Raw genomic sequence first — 22,836 nt, 5'->3', positions numbered from 1 at the left:
GGACACCTCACATGCCCCATTATGCTCACATTCCCCATTAACAACCCCATTATGCAGGCCCTTCACATATGTCACAGAGAATATGTTCATCTTCTTCAGAGAAGGAGTCTGCTTGTCCTTGGAATAAGAGGAAGGGGGATTCTTCCTGATATCCTTGTGACCTAGTATTGGAGTTTTTGTATGAGGGTTCCTTCAGATATGGAGAGCTGCTACCGTCCTGCCCGAACACCAAGAACTCAGACTCAGACACGACTGTGGTTTTTTCTTTTATTGTAGTAAGAGACAGTTTCAATTCAGTGCGCTTCATGAATCTACCTATGGCTTACTCAGAACTCAGCATCTCTCTAGGACTAACTAGGCACTACTTCGCAGCATTAAGATGTTGACTCAGCAACTACTCCCCCCCCACTCGGCTTAAGTAAGGCTGGGCGGGCACCCTGCTTGTGTGTGCCAACTGTCACTGTCGGGAGAGCATGTGCACAGGCAAAGACTCCACCTCAACAGTGTCTGTTGAATCTCCCCCTGCATTCACCTACTGGTGTGAGGTGAAGACAAAGCCTCTGTCTCCATCCTGTCCTCCCCCTCTGAGAGGAGAGCTGCCTGCTGGTGATGTGGGTGCAGGGAGAGGCTGGGAAACAACTGGCAGTCAGGTTGACTCTCCACAGGGATATCTGGAGCTGCTGGGGTTGAACTGTCCAAGTCCAGAGCTGGGGCACCTTCTGAGTCCCACTCCCCACTCGGCCCTTCACCGGCTCGAACATCCCACTCTAAATCTTCCTCAGCTTTGTTCTTGTCCGTCCACCCCCCTCCAGCAGGGCTCACGACAGCTACCTGTTTGCCTCCTTTTCTGTCTCTTATCTCCTGGTGTCGCACCAAGAGGCTGCCCCCTGTCATCTATTCCTTGATAGCTGGTATGTTTTCCAATCCCTCCTCCATGAGGAAAATATTTTAAATATTTTTAATTCTTTCTAATGGGCACAGGAATGCCTTTGCATCAGCATCAGGGCACTTTCAGCACAGCCACATAAAGCATGTGTCCATGAGCATCCATGGGGGGAGAGCTGCCCTGGATGAAGCATAATACCCACATTCCCACCTTCCATTTTAAAAAAGAGTAAGTTTCTAGCATCTATAGAACTTGAGATATTAAGCAAAAAGTACAGGCAATATTCTTCTCATTTTTGTGAGAAACTAGCTTGCTTTGCCCCTTTCAGTGTTTTACTTTACACACACACACAAATTCTGCAGAAATCCATACATGTGCCCTACTTTACAGTTGGCAGTCCTCTCTTTGAAGGAGTCCTTTATATGAAGGGCTGTCCAGTTTAAATTCGGTTATGATAAAAACCCATTAAGAAGTAGGAGCAGGGACCTTGAAGTTGCCCATCAACAGTTAGCAGGTCCACAAGACACTGGGTCAGAGACTTCTCCACTATGGTGAAATGTATTTATTTCTTTTAAAATTATAATAATTATTTCCAAGTTTGTAACTATCCATATGAATTTCCATATGCACATTTTATGAAAATCTGTGCCTTCTTTCTTGATGAGGCATTTCCTCTTTCCTGACAATGTGTAAATGTTCATGCAGAGCCACAAGAAGGCCATCAGCAGTGTGGCTCCTCTAATTAAACACGCAAGTTCTGAACCGGAAGACTCCATGGCCTGGGGTTTATGACAGAGGCTTCTCTCTACAACCTTCCTTCAAGCTCTTTGAAAAACTGTTACCAAACATCACTCATTGCCACATTTATTTCTGCAGATATTTTGGACTTCTGAGATACTTGACCTCCACAGGCCTTTTGTAAATCACCATATGCACGATTTATGGCAAGAAATAATCTTGGCTTTAGAGTGTGCTGAAGTGACTCAAAGCTCTTCAGAAGAATTATCAGAAAGGGTGAGAAACTCATCAGTATTTAATACCCTGCCTCTCAGCTGAGGTACACCTTCTGGATGCAAAATAGTGCAGCTAGTATGAGTGGCTTTGGATGACCAATTCTTTCCCAAGCAATATTAACAGTGGAGAAGTTCAATTAAGGGTTTCAAACATATTTTGATGAGTACGAATGAGTTCAGTACAGGTTACATCCCTAACAACATGTTAGGATTAGGAACAATGTTGTAAGTCGCTTGGAGGCCTTCGGATAAGAGGTGCCTAACAAATCTAATGAATAACAACAATAACCACCTGTGTCAAAGATTAATTGAGGAATGCAGGAGGCTGGTATATGGAACTCAGAGAGGAAGATATGTCAACAGACGCTGGCAAACAGCTTGCTGAAACCAATACAACATGTTCAAGGTACAAATGTCAACAAACTGTTCTTTAGGGACTATTGTATGTTATTTATTAATATACTCTGTGCCGCCTTCCACCAAAAAGGGAAAAAGGCATTTAAAGTGGAATACAAAAATAATTAAAACAAGGAATCCAAATTAAATTTGGCCTTCCTTGAGAACACACTGTATTTTCAGACTGGCTAACAGATACAGACAACAAGAAGTTAATCATCAAAACCTACAGATTATTAGCTGATTTAAAGGCTACACTAATTTTAGCCTTTATTGAAAAAGAAATGGGACAGAGATCTGATTAGTTTTAATCCAACAATATTACAAAATGAGTGGATTTGGCTATTCAATACTATACTAATAAATGCAAATTTAAAATATTTCCCCCAAAATTCATCCACCAATGACATCTGACTCCATACAGGCTAAGCACAATATATAGAATTAATAGCAAATGTTAGAGATGAAATGCAATAAAAGCAAAAGTAATCCACATTTTTATTTTGATCCTGTCCAGTCTTATGGAATTACTGGAATTAAATGCTTAATATTATCTATCATCAGTTGGTTATTAATTCACTGAAAACCCCTAAAACAGGGGTGGGGAACCTTGGGCCCTCCAGATGTTGCTGGACTACAACTTCCATCATTCTTGGAAGTTGGCTATGCTTGCTAAAGTAATAGCCCTAAAACAATATTGCTATGCTATTTAAAGACAGCCAGGGATGGAACTGGCAATCCCACCCCATATATATGGTCTGCCTAGTAAACGTCGCAAGATGTCACCCTAAGAGTCAGAAATGACTCGCACTACAAGTGCAGGGATACCTTTACTTTTTTATTTAAAGACAAAAACAGAAAAAGTTGATTTATAACTTGTTTCAAGTCACTTAAACACTTGTCTAGGACAACACTGGGAATCTTTTACTACTTTTACTCTTATCACAGAAACCACACACCTTACCAAATTGACATTTTATTTCAAAGCCAAGCAAAACACACAGGAGGACAAATGAATTGAAAAATGGGCTCTATTCATAAATTATTGGAACAATAAAATATAAGATAACATTCAACCTCATGTTTTTTCTGCTACTTTAAGATTACACCCTTAATATTTCGTAGTATTCTTAATAGCAGGGCTGTGCAACCAAATGCCAAATACTTGAATTTGGAACCAAATTGGAACTGCTCCAGATCAGGGTGAGGCAGTCCTGGATTGCTCTGGAGTGTTGAGTCTCCCCGGAGCACCCTGGTGCTCAAAATACCCTATAAAGCAGGGCTAGGGAACTTGTGGCCCTCTAGATGTTCTTCAATTCCAATTCCCATCAGCCCCAGCCAGCATAGCCAATAATGTGAGAGATAGAGTTGTACCCTTCAGTCTTCATGGAACAGGCCAAACAAGAGCATGAGAATTGGCGGGATAACGCCTGTAACTATTCATTTGAAATTTGGCAGAGTTAATCTTCTTCGGGCAGGGGGAGGGCTACCATGTCTCCAAGCTTATTACACCTTTGCAAAAACAAAAACATTATGTCTAATTTGGTTTCCCAATGCAAGTGAATGGGAGCACTGAAGATTCAGATTACCGAATCTTGATTTGGATCCAGAGTCCAAATCAGGTTGTATCAGGCCTGAAACGAATTGAGCCGAATAGGAAGCCAATCCAAATTGCCCAATCAGGCCACGAATTGGATCTGGGGGCCTTGCATAGCTCTATTTAATATACTGAGGGTAGTATTCAACTAACACATCCTGTCAGTACAAGGATTTGAATTTGCACAATGGGACTTTCCCCATCTCTTCCTCCCACACCCTCTAGGGAATCCCTAGAACACATTTAGGGGGCACACATGGGGCAGAGGAGGAGAATGTTTCATTATGGAGACAGAAATCTTTGTACTGACAGAGTGTTCAGGTAGCACAATGTCGGATTCAACCCTTAGTATTTTCAATATGTCTTAACATTCTAGAATGTCTGCCACTTACTTGATTTCTACCCTTACATTAATTGTTGTCATCACAGTCTCATTAGCCCTTTTTCTCTTATAACTTATTTAATTTGAATTTATTTATGTCTTTATGCATTTTTCTTTTCTGCATATTTTGCAATATGAGAGAGGGAGAGAGAGAGGGAGAGAGAGAGTCTTCCAAAATACCCAAAGAACTACATAATTATTTTATGGAGTGGTGCCTCTTGGCCTCTCTCCTAGGTATTTTGGTCCACATGAAGTACCAAGCTCCAACAAAGAAGGACCCAACCAACAGCACAGCGGAAGACTTGTGATATTCATACAAGTCCTAATACGGGCCTAGCTTACATCATGATAACACCAGCTATTTTCCTTAGTATATTCCAAGCTATTTATTTATTGCCTTCCACACAAGTTTCTTAAGGCGATATACAATAAAAATTACTTTAAGAAAACAGTTAACAATACAAAAAGCAGCAGAGATAAACAGTAAAAAATAAACACTCAAGACAGAGACCCATTCAAGGAGCTGGGAAAGCCCATGGAAACAAAAAAGTCTTCAGTTGTTTCTGGAAAGTGCAGATAGTGCTTGCCTGTCATATCTTGACAGAAAAGCTATTACACAGAACAGGAGCAGCCACACTCAAAACCCTGCTCCAAGTTACTTTGGAGAGGGCTTCTGATATCTTTGGAGCTTGCAGGAGAAGCTCTTCTGCAGACCACAGTGACCTACTGGGTATATAAGGGATTTAAATTGAAACACTACATTGTAGATGATCAAGTTCTGAAAATATGGAATTTGGAAAGTGACATGTTAGCCAAATACATTTGATAAAATTATCAAATGAAATGAATCTTTATTGCTCAGAGCCATAGGCTACCACAATTAAACACATGTAAAAGGAAAATACAAAATACATATTAAAATACATGTCATATTTCAACAAAACACAGTTCAAGAACATAAAGTAAAAGAACAACAATACATTTCAAATAAGATTTCCTTTCCCAAGCGAAAGATACCCTGACCCACCCCATGTCTTAGTGTATAAATACTACAGTCATAATAGCGCTGGGCACATCCCACTCACCCCACAAGGTGTTTTTGATATGATAAAATGTATTTGATTGATTACACTGGAGACCAGAATCTCTATTCAGCCTCAGTAGAATCTCTATTCAGCCTCAGCAGAAATGGTAGCAAAGACAACTTTCTATTATATGAGGTATTCTGTCTTTATCCAAGCATTAGCATAGCAAGGAGGAAAGCACACATGAAATCACTAGATATTGGTAGATAACTGTAAAGGGCCATGGTAGTATTATTATTATTATTAGTATTAGTAGTAGTAGTAGTAGTAGTATCATCAACATCAACAACAATTACAACATTTATTACCCACCCTTCAAAGGTCCCAGAGCGGGTTACAACAATTTTAAAATACAGCATTAAAACAATTAAAAACAACCTAAAATTACAAAACAGGGTGGACCCTAAAAATATACACCTCAGGTGTCAAAAGTCAGAGTAAAGAGGTGCATCTTCAGCATTCACTTACAACTGTACAACTAAGTTGCCAGATGCAATCGGTAGGGAGGAAGTTCCACAACTTAGGGGCCACCACTGAAAATGCCCTCTCCCAGCCCCCCCCAAGTTTCTGAGGGGAGTGGAACTAACAAAAGACCCCCTCTGCTAATCTCAACATGGGTGAGGGTTTGCAGTAATCCAGTCTGGAAGTTACCAGAGCCACGGAGTACTATGGCCAAGTCATTTCTGCCCAAAAGGTGCTTTCAGCCTATTTTATGCAGTGTGTGTGTGTTGAGAGAGAACACTATATAATAATGGAATGCAGCAAATGCCACCCACTTTTGGCTTTGCCCACCATCAAGTATAGCCCTGATTGATTTTTTCCTTGGTCAACAGCCCTTCATAGGAAAAAGGTTCCCCATCCCCGGTACAGAGGTTCACTTCCACAAGGTAGGGGCAGGATGCTTCACTGCACATGGCAGATGAGAGCTCACAGGATAGAATGCTCCTCCATATAAAAACATTCCCTGCCTGTTCAAAACTACCAAATAAAAGACAAAGTTAAAACCATTATACAACTTTTGTATATAGATTTTATTTTATTGGTGTGGTGGAGGATTCAGTGATGTGAGCCCCCACCTGAAGTCTGAAATCATGAGTTACAAACATCCCATATTTGATTAAAAATGATTGGGGGCTTGCAAGTGTTTCCTTCGCATTCATGCGCATGGCCACACACATATACAGGTAAGGTCCCAATGTTTGCCCTGCACCAGCTGTTTTTGGAGGTGCAGCATCTTTTACTCTGACTAAAGAATCAGTGGAGACTCCACTTATATGAATCAGCAATGCTAAAGATGCTGCAGCTCTAAAAAAGGCTGATGAAGGGCAGAAATCAACCTGCTGCTGAAGATCCTTTGCCCAGAGTCCTAAAAAAGGCTCAAGATTAGCTATCCTTGCACTGTGATATATATATATATATATATTGAAAGAATGGAGCAGGAGTGAACAAGAATGAGATACAGCCACATGAATCTACCCCTTCTCATATTTAGGCAATTTCTAGTATGTCAAAGTCTGAAGGTTTCAAAGTAAAAGATAACTGGAATCATGTAGTTTAAGTAAAGATCTAACAGAGAGGTGCTTTGCAGGGAGTAAATCTGAAGAATACTGAATCACACGCAGTGTATTTTTTGTCACTACTCAGGAACAATTGGACAAAGGAAAATTAAAAAAAAATTACAAGAATCATGACCTTAATCACAGGATAGCGCTAACACAAAACCTTTTTTCCCCATGAACCACTTGAAAATTACTGAGGGCCTTGGCAGACCACTTAATGATTTTTCTGCCTGTTATAGTGTAATTCCACAGAATTCAAATTGTATGTGTGTCAGTGTGTGTAAAAAAAAGAATGCCTTGTTAATCATTACAGATAATGACCCTTGTGCTTTAGCTTTTGGCATGGTACAGTGAGGTGCTGCAAAGTTAGTCCTTCACTGTGACAACAGAAATAAACTAAACTGATAGCCAGAAGAAATCTGTTGCAAAGCTGAGCTCCAAATTAAAGGCTGGAGGGTGTGTGTGTGTGTGTGTGTGTATACATATATACATTTCCCGCCCTAGGCTCCTGCTGGGATGAAGGGCGGGATATAAATCAAATAATAAATAAAAATAAATATATCTTGCAATGACTTTCCTCCCCTTGATGAATGGCAACCTTCGATTATAAAAGTTACTTTTCCTAAAGGCAAGCTATAACATCTAAATAAATGGATGTACTGCCATTTTTTTAAAACTAAAGACTAAGACAGTGGCCACTATTGTACTCTTGTCATACTCCCCCTTCCACCAGCCCTATGTTAGATGATTAATTTGCTCTAATACTAGTACTGGGTACACTCAGAAGTTGACATATACTCAACTATACATAGGAGCTTATCCAAGGAGCAGCCGACGCCATCTCTCCCCAACCGGAAGTCCCCAGTGGCCACTATAATTATGAATAAACCCATGCTATATTATGTTCCTCTTTGTAGTGCAATATTTTTTCTTAAGCATTTGCTCTGCATAAAAGATAACTAAGGGTGCAATCTTGTACTCGGGATCCGCCAGCTGATTTTGCCATACAATTTGTTGGAACCTCAGCTTCATCAGCAGAAGGCCAAATACACCACCACCATGACAGATATGTTGGTGGAACGGCTGAAGCAGAGTGGATTCATGGACAGGACAGAGGAGGAGCACGTACATGCCATATCCTATACCCCTTCAAACCACTTCCATGCCTCTGGCAATGCCTCATCTCTACACTAGCCCCAGATCTGTTGCAAAGATATGAAAAAACTCAGCACGCTACCAGTATGCAAACCTCATGTAGGGAGATCATAACTTTGGAAACAGGGCATGTGGCATGGGACTATATTCTATGGCCTTATGTTCTGCATACCTAGAACTCTGGTTTTGAGAAACCATGGGAAAAGGGTGCTTTGTGCAAAACAGCCTGGCCTCACAACTTGAGCACATTGCTAAGACTTCTCTGCCTACAACCCTAACAGGCACCTGACCTTGGGTCCTCAGACACAAACCCTGAACCCCAATCCACTCCGTCAACTGGAACTACCAGAACATAGCATCACATACAGATAAACAAGGGAAGGCAGCATCTGTGCTACAGAGTGGCCCCATTCACATGGAGGTTTAGTGTAGATCTGGTGCTTTTTGCAGATCCTTTTAATTTGAACCGTTTACATGACTGTTTTGCCAACGCGAGTGTATTCAGCTGCTATTGCCTTTAAATCTGGATTAAATCAATGCAATAAAAAGCTAAAATTTGTTTGAAAATTCGCACCCGCTTCGGTGCCCACCTGCCATGTAGTTGCTTTTCTCCACTGTTTTTGGCTGCATGGGTTGTTCGCCATTTTAGATGCTCCCTTTCTCAGCCCCCTACACTGTCTATGGACATCATTTCATTTCCTGCCACTGACGAACAAACTTCTGGTCACTCTAGCCTTCTTTCCCCCCACTTCCCCCCCATACAAGTTCGCTTAGTCCTCAGTCCTTTAAATCAGCGGCAGATAAACAGATAAACAAGGGAAGGCAGCATGTGTGCTACAGAGTGTTTCCCGTCTCTCTCCCTCATCCCCACCCCATTCCTTAGCCACTTGTGAAAACTGTGCCTTGTTTGAATTGAATTTCTCTAACACCCTCTCCCTCCCTCTCTTCAAACAGAAGGGAGTAGGGTGCTCAACATTGGGCATGCACTCACCACACCCCCACATAGCGAGTTCTCTCTTGGCAAAGGCCAGGCGCTCCGCTCCAACCACTGCTGGCCAAACACTCACTAGGATCACAGCCCGAGTGCATGGAGCAGCACAAACAGCCACAGCACATCCAGCTGGCTGAGCACCTAAGTGACATCACTCACCTCTACACAAACACATACTGTGCATCCAGCTCCAGGAACGAGGTGCTCCAGCTGCTAACTATTGCCCATTATATCTTCTCTGTCTCCTCCATAGACCACTGTCCCACAGGTACAGGATTCACCCCACATGCCATTATGTGCTGACCATGAGGCCCACCCCATTGTTGGAATGAGACAGCAATGCCTGTGGTTAGTTATTTTAACCTCAATTGTCCCAGAGTGCAGGACACGGAGTAATGGGCTCAAGTTACAGGAAGCCAGATTGACAGAACATCAGGAAAACCTTCCTAGCTGTTAGAGCTGTATGACAATGGAACCAATGACCTAGGGAGGTGGTGGGCCCTCCAACACTGGAAGCATTCAAGAGGCAGCTGGACAGCCACATGCCGGGTGTGCTTTAACTTGGATTCCTGCACTGAGCAGGGGGGTGGACTCGATGGCCTTATAGGCCCCTCCCAACTCTACTATTCTATGATTCTATGAACCAGTGGGGGGGCACTAGACAGAAAGAGTAATATTTTCTCATCATATTGTAACCTTGTTTGTTTGAGCATCTCCTCCTGCTGCTTCTCAGACCACACTCTCTCCTTTGTTCTCCCTCTCTGTTGTGAGGATGTGTCTCTCTGAGCTTTAACTCAGAGAGATGGACATGCATGTTAGTAATAAATAACCTTTTCTTTCTTGCCTTTACCAGTGGTCTTAACAGACTGATTTGTGGCAACTGCTGTGGAACTCCGCTGACTTCCAAAACCCATGAGCAATGGTAGTGGCCAGGATGCTGCAGGCTAGTTCTCAGGGGGGGGATTGTTAACCTACTTGCTCCAGGCAGGCTCCTGTCCCCTTGCACACTTCATGACAGGCAGTGATGCAACAAGTGAAGGTGTTTATAGGAAGGCACTTGTGCCATAAGGGACACTAGCCTGCTATCTGTTGACCCCTGTCAAAGGCAAAGGAGTTCTGCTGGGGTTACAAGATGGCAGGCCCTCCTCCCTCCTCCCCAGATTCTTTTCTTTTCAGGATTTCTTCCATCTCAAATGCTGTTCAATAAAAGTTTTCACATCACCACATGCATTGATTTTTGGTTGACCAGAGCTTGCTGGGCTCAGGGGTAGTGGTGCTTCCTTTTTATGCTCACACAGGTTCACTGGACTGTGAAATATAAAAGGTCCATGAAGAGTCTGGTTGCTCTCTGCTGCAGTGGCTGAATGGCTAGCAAACTATTCTGCGGTGTTTGCAGTGTGGGACTGAGTACTGGGAATTCCCTCTCCTTTGCTCCCAACATGACTTTCCCCCCTTTTTTCCTACAGGGATGCAAAAGATGAGTGAAAGCATTCCCTCCCTAACCCCTGGGGGGACCCAAATTCCATTTCCTGCTTCCGAACCAGGTGTCCTATATAGTAGGCCACTGGAGAGCTGCTACTCCTGGTGTGCGTCTATGGCTACCCATGTTGTGCACCCTGGTTGTCTAACAAAAGCATATTTCCCTCCCCCCGGTAGATCTTGAACCCTTGTCTCATCAGGGCTGTGCCTGCTTTGTGTAGCCCCCTCCTGCCGCCATGTTTGTGTCACATTGTGTGGGTTCTCCTTCCTCCCCTTTGTGACCAAAAACAATGATTCAAAGGAGTGTAAAGGCATTCAAACCCCTTCCAGCATGGATGCCTGGTGACTAGCAGCAGCGCAGAAGTTGCTGGCTGTGTCACTGGGGCGGGTGGAATGGGCGAATGAGAGCTGTGTGTGTATATGAAGACGCAGGTGTGTGTGCTGGAGGTCTATCCCCACTGTTGTAAATTCATCAGCCCCCATCATGCGTGGGTAGTAGCAGCACAGTCTCTGACTGGTGGTGGGTACCGGCTGAGTTTCCAGGGATGTTGGCAGCATTTTTTAAATGATGTATTTTCCCCTTCCTAGCCTGGCATGCATGGGATGCAGTGGCTGTTCCACCAGAATGGGCAGCAATGTATCTCCTCCCTGGCGTGTGCGTTAAGGATTGCCCTGTAAGAGATTGACAGCAATAGATCTACCAACAGAAGAAAACAGACTGTTTGACTGAAGGGCTTCCTTGTTTCCCTAGTGACTGGTTTCTTTATTTTAAATTAAGTTAAATGTATTATGTATGAAGTAAAGTACAAAATTAATTGCATATTAAAAATCAAACTATGCACAAGTACTTATATTATCATTTATTTACATTGTAAAGATATGCTGAGGAGCAGATACACATTTGTTCTTCCAGCAGGTTACAAACACTGAGCAAATTTTCATTAAGTACTGCTAAATGGTATATCCCTTCCTTTTCCCAAGCACATCTCAAAGGGGCCTTTTTTTTCATTACTAGACTTCTCTCTATTATGGCACAGTGTTAAACTCTCATTGTATTGCATAGACATTTTTGCAGCCCCTAACAAATTCATAATGAAAAACCTTTCCTTTACATGAACATCTTGAACTAACCCAAGCTACCATCTATAAATCATCTTAAACTGGACTTCTTTTAGAACAGTAGGCATCTATTGCTGTATTTAAGCCATAATGGAACACTCAGATGTTACCGAAGCTTCCATTCTCAAGGTATCACCCACTTTCATTCAACATTCTCTTGGCAATCTAACTAGGTAAGATAACAATTTGGCGGCACATGTATACGTTCAGCCAAACTGAGGACTTGCCAAATGAATCTGACAATACAATTGTAGCTGCTGTAGCTTGAAAATAAAATGCTGTCAGCTATGGTAATACATACATAAAATGCAATGATTAAATCCAATACCAAGCCAGATGTTCATGTTTTCATGTGGCATGTGTGAACATGCACACAACCCACTAAAAGTGGGGCACACTTTTTTCATCAGAGAATCAGCGTACACTCTCTTTCCAACTCAAAATTATACTCTGCTGGTAAACTATTGACATGTAATTTCACTGCACTACAAATCGTATACAACATTTAGGACCAGCTATTCCAGAGCCAAATTCTAAAATTATACATTCAGCCACCACATGACAAGGAACTGGCAGTTGCAAATCTTGGTGAGGGTCCTCTGAAAGTTTGGCTTAAGCCAGTTGAGAACAACAAGGTACAATGTGGCTCACTGTGCAAAAAAGTATACAGAACTAACATCAATGTGAGAGCCAGTGTGGCCTAGTGGTTAGAGGGACTATGACCTGGGAGACCAGGGTTCAAATCCCTACACAGCCATGAAGCTCACTGGGGGTGCTTTCACACTGCACTTTATTCCATTATTCTGACGATTTATTTCCTGTTAATTTGCGCATAAAATTTGAGCTTTCACACGACATAATGGGTAGCTCCGGAATTCTGGTGGAATGTAGTGGACATTTTGCACTAAATTCCGCAATAAATGATACCGGAAAAATTCCGATAGCAAGGCCGGGGACACGGAAGATCGCGGGAGTTTTGCACTAGCTGCCGCTGCTCGCGTGACAGCCATCCCAGCATGCAGTGTGTTCCCGCCCTTACCAACGGCCCTCGTCGTGCCTCCCAGCCATCCCAGCTGCTCCTGAGAGGAGCCTGTGCTGCTGCGCTGCTGCGCCTGTCAGCTGATCGCGTTCGCGATCGCGTCTCTTTCAACCCCCCCACACACCGAAAGAACAGGCCTCAAACCAGCTCATCCGGTGTCACGTGAGGCTGAATGGGGGGGGAGAAAAACTGTGCTCTGTGTGAACGACTGTTGCGCAAAATGCCGGTATAACAGGTACTGTAGTGTGAAAGGGATTTTTTAAATGTGGAACAAAGCGCTACCTTTTTAATCCGGAAAACTAGCGCTATTAGCCCCATGTGTGAAAACACCCTGGGTGACCTTGGGCCAGTCACTGCCTCTCAGCCTCAGAGGAAGGCAATGGTAAACCCCCTCAGAATACCGCTTACCATGAAAACCTGATTCATAGGGTTGCCATAAGTCTGCGGTCAGAGCAAAGTGTCCATTCAGTCCGGTACTGCCAAGCAGGCAGTAGGCCCAGTACTGAGGGCAGTGCAGTAGTAGTAGTTTCTAGATATGGAATACTTGTGTCATATATTATCTTGCTCAAAGGGGTGGGGCGCATGCATCTGACCTCCACTATGCAGATATTGAGTCAGGCCCACGTGTGAACTGCTCCACGTTATTCAAACATCAATTAATGGGAGACTGTTGAAAATATTATATTTCACCTACAAATCTAAATAAATATAAAAGCATAATATATTATACGTAAAGACGCATTGTAAAAGATGGTTTGACTGTCAGATGAATTTCGGATGTGGCAAAGGTACAGAATAGAAGTGTTTGATTGCCCTCCTGCGGTGAGAGCTGGTGTTTACAGAACCACTGAGTGCTAGTGTTTGCAAAATATCAGCTCTTACTATCATGTACATAATTATATTTACCATATGAAAGTGACATGTTAAAATTAACTTGTGCACAAAACACCCTAATGAGTAGGTGTGGACCAGTACAGCAGATTGTGCTGACAAGATAACACAAGAGTTACTACTGAAAATAAAACTGTCAACATCATAATGCTATTATATATATCCATCATGTGGCCACATTTAAAATAGTGTGCATAGTTTTGGTGACCTCATGAAGGGTACAATTTCAGATTTCAGTAGTGGAAGGCAAAGATTTCAGTCAAGGAGCGGGAGTGAGAGAAATAAAGATTTAAAGTACAGCAAAAATTCTTATCGAGATCTGTACTTAGACATATTTCAAATTAAATTACAAAAACAAAAAACAACCCAGAGCACTTTCAGAATATTTGTTGTGGGTACTTTTTACACTTAATATTTATAGCAATGTTATTATGATTTTATTATTATTAAATTTTATTTATACCCCGCTTTTCGGCCAAAGGTCCTCAATGTTATCAGTCCAGAGCAGCCCTGTTAAAGAACACAAAGGGATTTGTGATTTGGGGATGCTTACCTACTACAGTGGCTGCATTAATTGGTCACAATAACTGTGTGGAAAGGAAAATGTGAATTTGTGAATTTCCACTTGCAGGGGTTCTGAGGTGGGACCATCTTTACTTTTGAGAAGAACCTCCTCTGAATTGAGAGACAGGACGTCAAACAAGGTTGACACTAAGGGCCACCTCCCTATTTTGTCAGGATTGGACCAGGAGGCAGAGTTCCAATGTGCACCTTACCAAACAAAATCTGCTGTTTGCAGTGCCCCTTATGACAAGGATGGAGAACTTGTGGCCCTGCAGGTATTTATTTATTTAACAACATTTATAGGCTGTTTAATTAAAAAAAACCTAAATGATTTACATAAAATATTTATCAAAAACCAACAACAAAATTTAAAAATCAAATCAAGTAGACATAATAAAATTGCATATCTAAGTAGGTAGGTTTGTTAGTTTACCATTTGTGGTTTATATGGAGCAAGACAAACCATGAGCTCAGATTTAGACATAACCCCAATCCAAACCATGGCTTAGTTCTGCGTAGCACAATGGCAGCAGGACTAGGAACGTGCACATTTGCTCTTTCACACTAAGGCATGGTTTGACTTAGCAATGCATCTGAACTGGATATGTTAGACCTTTTCTGCTCATGCAATAGTTAACTAGCAGGTATTCAGTTAGGAAACAGGTTAAGTTTGAAAAAAAATGTTGTAACCTGACTCCCTAATTATTGGTATTATCTTGACTATAACAGCAAATCATACATATTGTTGCCATCTGAATATACCAGCAATGATTATTGCTTTCAAGAGCAACCATTTGCTTTTTTTAAAAATCTACAATAATGTTATTTTTGTAATTATAGCCTCACATTGCCTGCTTGAATCCAGTATTGGCTTAAGTATTTTCACATCAGATGCAAAAGGTCAAAATGTCCGACACACACACTCATCCCTCCACATGGAGTTGGAAGACATTTTCAGTGACAGAAATAAATGTCACAATCCAGAAACTAGGGGCATATGACATGACATTTTGCTATACGCAAGGTGGATTTCAGTTCTGTGGGGGGGGAGAATTTAAACATCAAACTATGGGGAAAAGCTTTGCAATTTGAGTCCATTGGTTCTATAATGTACATCGAAACATCAGTAGGCAAAACATTTCTAGCATATCTAGGCAACACCTTAACACATGGTAAGACCAGCAGCTTTGGCTTTAATTGGGCAAAAAGGGTCTATATGAACTACAGTATCACGATACATTATGCAAGCCACTGAGCCTATTTACAAAGTAGGCCCAGAATCCTCTGAGGTTTATAACTTACAAAAAATGTAGTCCTTACACCTCCCAACTGGGGTCTACATTTAACATGCTTCCTGGCAGCAGTGGGAATAGTCAAGCCCTAAAATCAGAGAACTCCTTGACACTACTGCCTCTTGCAACTGTAAGTTGGGGAAGGAGGGCAGGCAGATCTGGCAGCAAAGATTGCCCCAGACTATGTCTGAAACAGACCCAAGCTTCAATGAATTAATTAAGGCCCAAGTTGAATGAAGTGCATGCTAACTAGTTTGAATGAATTGCACCCATTGTGAATACAGCCTTGGGGGAGTTTGCTCATTGCTAGTGCAGAACAGAGAGGGAGGAGACTGATGGCAGCAATGAAGACATGGACACCAACACCTTTCAGGGGGTAGCATCTCCCTATCCTGGAGGATTTGGGCAATCCGTGAGCTCCCAAGCCTTCTGCAGGTATAAATATATTTCTATTCTGTTACAATGCATCATCATTTTCTATTAAGTCAAACCAGCGCTTTACTCATACTTCACCTGTGAGGTAGGTGTTGTGCGAGGAATTGATAAAATAGTGAGACAGAGGCTGGCTCATGTCTTCATTCAAATCCAGTTTTTCAGGTGGAACTACTCCATTTTCCTCTCCACTCAAGTATCTCATAAATCCATCCACTGATATCTGCCCTGGAAGAAAAGAAATTCAAAAACCACCTACTTTAGTTCTAAGAACTTCACTTGAAGTGCACAGGCTCATTGGATTCAACTCATTTCTGAAGCACATCACAACAAATTATTTATCATATTAACCTTGATTCCACCATCCCCCCTCCATAGCTTTCTTAGGGCCCCTCCAGACTCATGTTTTATTGTGGGCGTATTCTGCAATGTATTCTTGACACAATAATAGCACATTAGTGGTGGATTTATTCTGTTTCATTAGTTGTTTTGTGATGATTCCCCAATGGTACCACTTTATCACTGTCCGGAGGGGCTATAGTGCAGCCAAAGTGGGGCAACCGTCCCCACCAATATTTGAAGTACGGAAAGTTGCATGATTTCAACTGGAAGTTACAGGATGTGGACTGGTTGTAAATGAAATGGTATGACCACCCCAAAACATTTGCAGGTGCAAATAACACTGAAAGCAGGATCTTGTATGACCGCCACAATAGCATCATGAGCACAAATCATCCTGAATGCACAGGGTACATCTGGAGGACCCTTAGTTTAATCAGAAAGAAAGAAAAAGGAATAGTTAAACAGTGGGGAGTCAGAAACCTTTGCCAATGTACAGCAAGTCACCCAGAGATCAATTGGGAGATTCCAATCTACTTTCTGCTTGCTGTTGATCTGCAACCTTAACAAAACAAGGAAACAGCAAAGAGATTCCTTTCTCTGTCCAACAACATTTTGCAACAGCAGTGAAACCGGCTATAAATATCCCCCACACTGGTCTATTACAAATTTAAACCTGGCTGTGCACAGGCAAGAACACAAGGATGAGCAGAACAGAGCAGAACAAAGGGTACAATCAGCACAGGATACACACAGGGCTAGTGCCAGTGGGAAGCCATGTCAGGCACTGGCTGAGGCCCCTGGGGGGGGCCAGTGTCTCAGAAGGGCCCTCCTAAATCTATAGCCCATGGTGGGAGCCCTAGACAGGCTCCAAAGAAGAACAAAAGGCAGGTGGACATGGCCCTGGAGAGCAGCAGGGTGGGTGGGGAGAAGGTCAGCCTATACCTCCTCGCAGATGTGATGGTGGGCGGTGCTTTCTTTGCTTGGCACTTCTGGCAGAGATTCACTTTCAAATGCTTAGGGCTCTGCAAAGGCTTCTTTGCCATCACCCCCTGAACTGACTGGCTGCAGCTTCCAGCTACTCGTTTTCGCTGCATGGGATTCAAACCTGCTACTATAGGGACAGCCTCATGGAATACTGATGTCATCCAGATTTTCCCACTCATGGGCAGGAGAGAGAGTGGAGGAAGTTGTCCCCGTAGTGTCACTGTCATTGTTTTCCTCCACTCCCTCCAGGCAGGGCAACTGAGGCAGCGGTGGCAGAGGCATGGAAGGAGGATGCTGCTGCTCTGACACTAAGCCTGCCACCAGTAAGCAGGAGACTCTGGGTGGGCTCCTATGCATGTGCAGAGTGTACCCCCCCCACAGCTTCTGCATCTCTGGGGGGTAGAAGAACCTCTTTGGAGCACTCCAAGGTGAGCAGCGTAGTGGGCCTCTTGGAAGTTAGTGAAGTGGGCCCTAAAAGGCAGGAGGGAATGAGGGAGGCGCTAGGTTAGGTGGGTGTCCTACCCCTTAGCAAGTCGCCCTCCTGAATGGACTGGTCCTTCTCCTCCCCCTGCCTCTCTCCATCCCCATCCTCTTCCTCCTGCAATGCCAGGCCTGGATTTGAAATATTGGTCAAAATTTATTCTAGTTTAAAGAGGTGGGGCTTTGAGGGATGGGTGTGATTTAAGGAGGAGGGGGAGGGCCCAGGGCCCCCCTGATAGCCTGGTCCCAAGAGCTCCCAAAAATCTGGAGTATTTTAAATGTGTGGTGTGGCCCTGGACATACAAATGTGGTTGGAAGATTGGTGGAAGGGACAAAAGAATGAGGAAGCAAAAGCAAGAGGAATGTGAACTGAATATAAGGCATTCAGGACCATGCCAATGGATGTGAACATGAGAATGAACTAGGTTTGCAAGACTTTGGTCACATCCACACCATACATTTAAAGCACTCTTATACCACTAACAGTCATGGCTTCCCCCCCAAATTCCTTAGAACTGAGGGTGCTAAGAGTTTCCTAACAACTCTCAAGACAGTTAAACTAGAGTTCCCAGGATTGTTTTGGGGAAGTCATGACTGTGTTATAAGAATGTTTTAATTGTCTGGTGTGGATGTGACCACGTGAAGGTACTAGGAGAGAATGGGAAGGATGTATGCATACATATAAATGCTAGGGGCTGCACTCCTGTTCACTACACTCACCAACTCCCATCACTTCCTCCACATTCATCCTGTAGAATTTCTCCTTCCCACCCATGCAAATGCTAAGCTCCCTTTTCACCTTCCCAACCCCATTCTGAAACCATTTCTCTTCTATTCTGCAGCCATGGTTTGCACCCCTATTTTCACCTCCACTCCCATGTCCATGCATCCTCCTCCTCTCCTTTTGCATAACTTGCTCTTGCACACAGACCACCCGCACAGTAACCTCCTTCTTCCACACATTGCAACTACTAAGCACCCTTTTCAACTTCCACCCAGTTACAAAGCCACCATCCCCTCCTATTCTGTAACCCCTTTCATATCTCCACTTTCATCTTCACTCCCATTCCCTACTCCCTCCTTTGCTCTCTCCTTTGCAACTAGGGTTGCCAGGTTCAATCCCTGATCCTGATCCTGTATCTTTAGGAGAAGAGAAAGTCAGCCAAGTGCAGGTGTTCTTGCAACCCTGTAATAGGAAAAACCACAAGGTGGAATTCTCCCTTCCCCCTGCACAACTTTTAAAGATACAGAAGACCTCTTGGTTGCCAGGCCCAGCCTCTTCTCCTAAAGATACAGGATCAGTCTCAGGGATTGAACCTGGCAACCCTATTTGCAACCCATTTCCTTCTTTACCCCCTTTCCTTCCTTCTCCTTCCCTTTCCATGCCTCCTCCCTTTTCTCCTATTCTGCAGCCCCCATTTGCACACCCACCCCATTTTCATCTTCCCCCCTTCCCTACCTCTTTCCCCTCCTTTTCTCAACTCCCTCCTCTTCCCTCCTGTTCTGCAGCTCCCTTTGCACAACCAAACCCGTGATGATACATGTTAATGTATCTTTAAGAAGAACAGAATCTTAAGAGTAAGCCTCTTCAGTGAGCGAAGGTTAAGTTTGTTAGTTTATTTATTATACAGCCACGAGATTGGCTGTATACTATGGCCAGTGTGGATTTTTTACATTCTGCAATGTTAAATTGAAAATACCCACCCCTATGCCATTCTGATGCTTCCCATAAGCTCATTTCAAAACAAAACCTTACAAAACCTATAGTCCTGAATTCAGAAATGCTTGCTTAACAACCTTGTAAATTTTCATGGCAATACACAAAAGAGTCAGACAGAATAGAGAGTTCAAAGTGTAAAAAGAGAGAAAAACTGAGAGCCCTTTTGGACTTTTTTCTGTCAGAGTTCTCATAATCTGTTGAAATTCATTAAAAATCAGCCATGTTCACAGAGTACCTGTAATCATAATACTGCCCCTGCCCCATATTCTGACCTTCATCTTCTACAGTTTAAAAGTTAAAAAAATGCCTGGATGATTTTTAATTAATTTAAGAAATTTTGGCTGGAATCCAATTATAACGTCGGGCATGCTCAGTAATAACCAACTGTCAGTGGTCTAACAGCCAGACTCACAGCTGCTGGGCTTGGCTAATCAGGGGGCCACACCCACACCAGACACCAGTCATGGCTTCCCTCAGAGAATCCTGGGAAGTGTAGTTTGTGAAGGTTGCTGAGAGGAGACTCCTATTCCACTGAGAGAGCTCCAGCAGCCAGACTGGTTTAACAGTCAGCCACTCTGATTGAAGGTCTGTGAGGGGACCAGGGTGTCTCCTAGCAACTTTCAGCACCCTTCAATAACTACGCTTCCCAGGATTCTTTGAGAGAAGCCATGACTGTGTAAAGAGAAATAAAGGCCTGGTGTGGATGTGGCCAGGAAAAGCTTTGGTTTAAATTTGAGTGGGAGGCTACATGTGCCTGCTGTAGAATAAAAAGGTGGGGGAAACACTGAAAAGCAATGATACTGTTCACAAAGTTTTCCTTTTGGAAAGGAAAGGGGCTTCCCCTCTGCCCAGTGCCCACCCACCCAATCTGCTCCACCTCCCCCTTCTCCTACCCTCCCTGCCCCTCCCACAGGTCAGTGTTGGACTACGACCTGGGAGACCAGGGTTCAAATTCCCACACAGCCATGAAGCTCACTGGGTGACCTTGAGCCAGTCACTGCCTCTCAGCCTCAGAGGAAGGCAATGGTAAAACCACCTCTGAATACCATTTATCATGAAAACCCTATTCAAAGGGTCGCCATAAGTCTGGTCAACGTGAAGGCAGTCCATTTCCATTTTCAAACATGATTACACAAAAATCCATTGAACTCAAAAAGTATGCAAATGATCAAACCCACTCTCCTATCCCCTCCCTCTTGCCCCTCCTCTCCCCCTTCCTTTGCCCCTCTACCCATCCCCTTTGCCCCTCCACCCATCCCCTTTCCCCCTCCAATCCCCTCCTTCCCCTTCCTCCTCCTTCACCTCCCCTTCCGCCTCTCCATGGTCAGTTTTACCTATCTTAAGCACGATTGTATGGAAATAAATACCATTGAACTCTATAAGCATGCTAATGGTCAAACCTGCCCTCCCCTCCCCCTTCCTTTGCCCCCCTCCAATATGCTTCTTTCCCCTCCTTCTCCTCCTCCCCCATGGTCAGTTTTTCCTATCCTAACCATGATTGCATAGCAGTAAATCCCATTGAACTCAATAAGCATGCAAATGATCAGACCTGCTTTTCACCTCCTTCCCTTCCTCCACCCCTGCCCACTCCAGCCCTCCCCCCGGTCAGTTTTACCTATCTTAAGCATGAATACACGGGAGTAAATTGCACTGGACTCAATAAACATGCAAATGATCAAACCTGTCCTTCTCCCCTCCCCCTCCTGCCTGCTCCCATCCTAGTCATTCCCTCTGCCTTTCCTCCCCTCCCTCCTCCTCCCCCTCCCCTCCCCTCCCCATCCCACTGAATCCCACTGAACTCAATAAGCATGCAAATGATTGATCCATTCTCAGCAAACTTGCACAGGATCCCATTTCTTACCTCCCAGATTAAAAAGCAGGGAAATTCACTAATAGGCAAAAACCCTTGTGGTTTAAGAACGTACCTATAGCCCACAGATATTTCTATCAAACTTTAAAAAGCAGGGAAATTGGGTAGCTAGAGTGAATGCACCAGGGGAGCAGGAGACCTGATCTCTGCTCTCAGATATTGAACTGCCCTACAAACTTGTCAAAATGCAAACACAATTTGGGTTGGTCTTTCACAGTCCATTACACTTGCTGTGTAGCTTGGAAGTATTTGGTAACATGTGCCTCTGAGCATATGGTGAGTGGTGGCAACACCTGTAATCAGCTCAAATAATAGAAAGAAGATATGTCCGGTGCTGATCTTGTTTTAGCAGGGAGGAAGCAACATTATTTAGACAGTTGATATAGTTCAGATGGTCACTTTAAATATGTCTGATTTACTTTGCAATGTTAGTGAAGTTTCCTATAGGAAATCATTCTCTTTTGCTTCTGTTTCTGTGAATATGTGAAGTACAGCAAAACTTTGCAACACTAAAAAAAAGCTCCAAAAACAATTGTGGAATAATGGCATTGACTGTTCTGCAGAATAGTTTCCAATGGACACGAGGAGTGTCTCAATTTGCACAAGATAAAACAGTGGAAGATGAAATATATTCTAGCACATTTCCAGATGTGCTCTATGTTTTTAATTGACTGTGCCCACCTTGCCTTAAATGAAGTGGTTTAAACATAGCAGGCTCAAAACATGCACCCTCTTTTTTCTAACAGCTAGAGTCATTGCTGAAGTAGCAACATATTGTAATCAGTCTGCTTTTACATTAAACTGCAGTTTCAGATTCAACTGTTAATGCACCCAAAACAGAAATAGAACATAACCTCCAATTTGAAACACTAAAGGCTGTCCTCACCATCATATGACATTGATCAATAAAAAGGCTTTGAAGTTAATAAAAATATTTTTTACACAGATTTCTAGGATGAATAATGAGGGAAATAATTTTTTCTAGATTAGATTCTCTGTAGAAACATCAGTAACACAGGAAAGAAGCAAAGTAAGAACACCACCAACAAACATACAGAAATATAATTCTCCATCTTTGGAGATGGCAGGTGTTGCCACCACTCACCATATGCTCAGAGGCACATGTTACCAAATTCTTCCAAGCTACACAGCAAGTGGATTGGACTGTGAAAGACCAACCCAAATTGTGTTTGCATTTTGACAAATTTGTAGGGCAGTACAATACCTCAGAGAGGAGGTCAGGTCTCCTGCTCCCCTGGTGCATTCTCTATAGCTGCCCAATTTCCCTGATTTTTAAAGTTTGATAGAAATATCTGTGGGCTATAGGTACGTTCTTAAACCGCAAGGTTTTTTGCCTATTAGTGAATTAAATTTATATCCCACCCTTCCTCCCAGTACATATACAGATGTTTGCTTGTTAATAAAATACTTGTTCTAAATTACTACATTGAATCTGGAACTTCATGTTGAAGACAACACAAAATACCAGGAGTGAAATACATTGTGTGAAGGTAGTATGGAATATTTGAGGGCTCCACATCCTGTATCTCTCTCACATGA

At 43.1% G+C, this 22,836-nt stretch overlaps 1 protein-coding gene across 11 annotated transcripts in view; it reads right to left on the bottom strand.

Moving 5' to 3' along the window:
- Positions 1-22,836, bottom strand: part of PLCB1 (phospholipase C beta 1) — a 689,597-nt gene that overhangs the window by 211,328 nt on the left and 455,433 nt on the right. For all 11 annotated transcript variants that reach the window (XR_009762119.1, XR_009762120.1, XM_061622530.1 and 8 more), the window contains one exon: positions 15,962-16,108. Coding sequence is in view for 9 of the 11 variants with exons in the window: in XM_061622530.1 (XP_061478514.1) it covers positions 15,962-16,108 (147 nt within the window). In the remaining 2 variants the exon portion in view is untranslated. The remainder of the gene's footprint in view (positions 1-15,961; positions 16,109-22,836) is intronic.

Source organism: Rhineura floridana, chromosome 4 (genome assembly GCF_030035675.1).
Source record: "Rhineura floridana isolate rRhiFlo1 chromosome 4, rRhiFlo1.hap2, whole genome shotgun sequence".
Lineage (NCBI taxonomy): Eukaryota > Metazoa > Chordata > Lepidosauria > Squamata > Rhineuridae > Rhineura > Rhineura floridana.
This window is presented reverse-complemented; position numbering and strand designations above follow the sequence as displayed.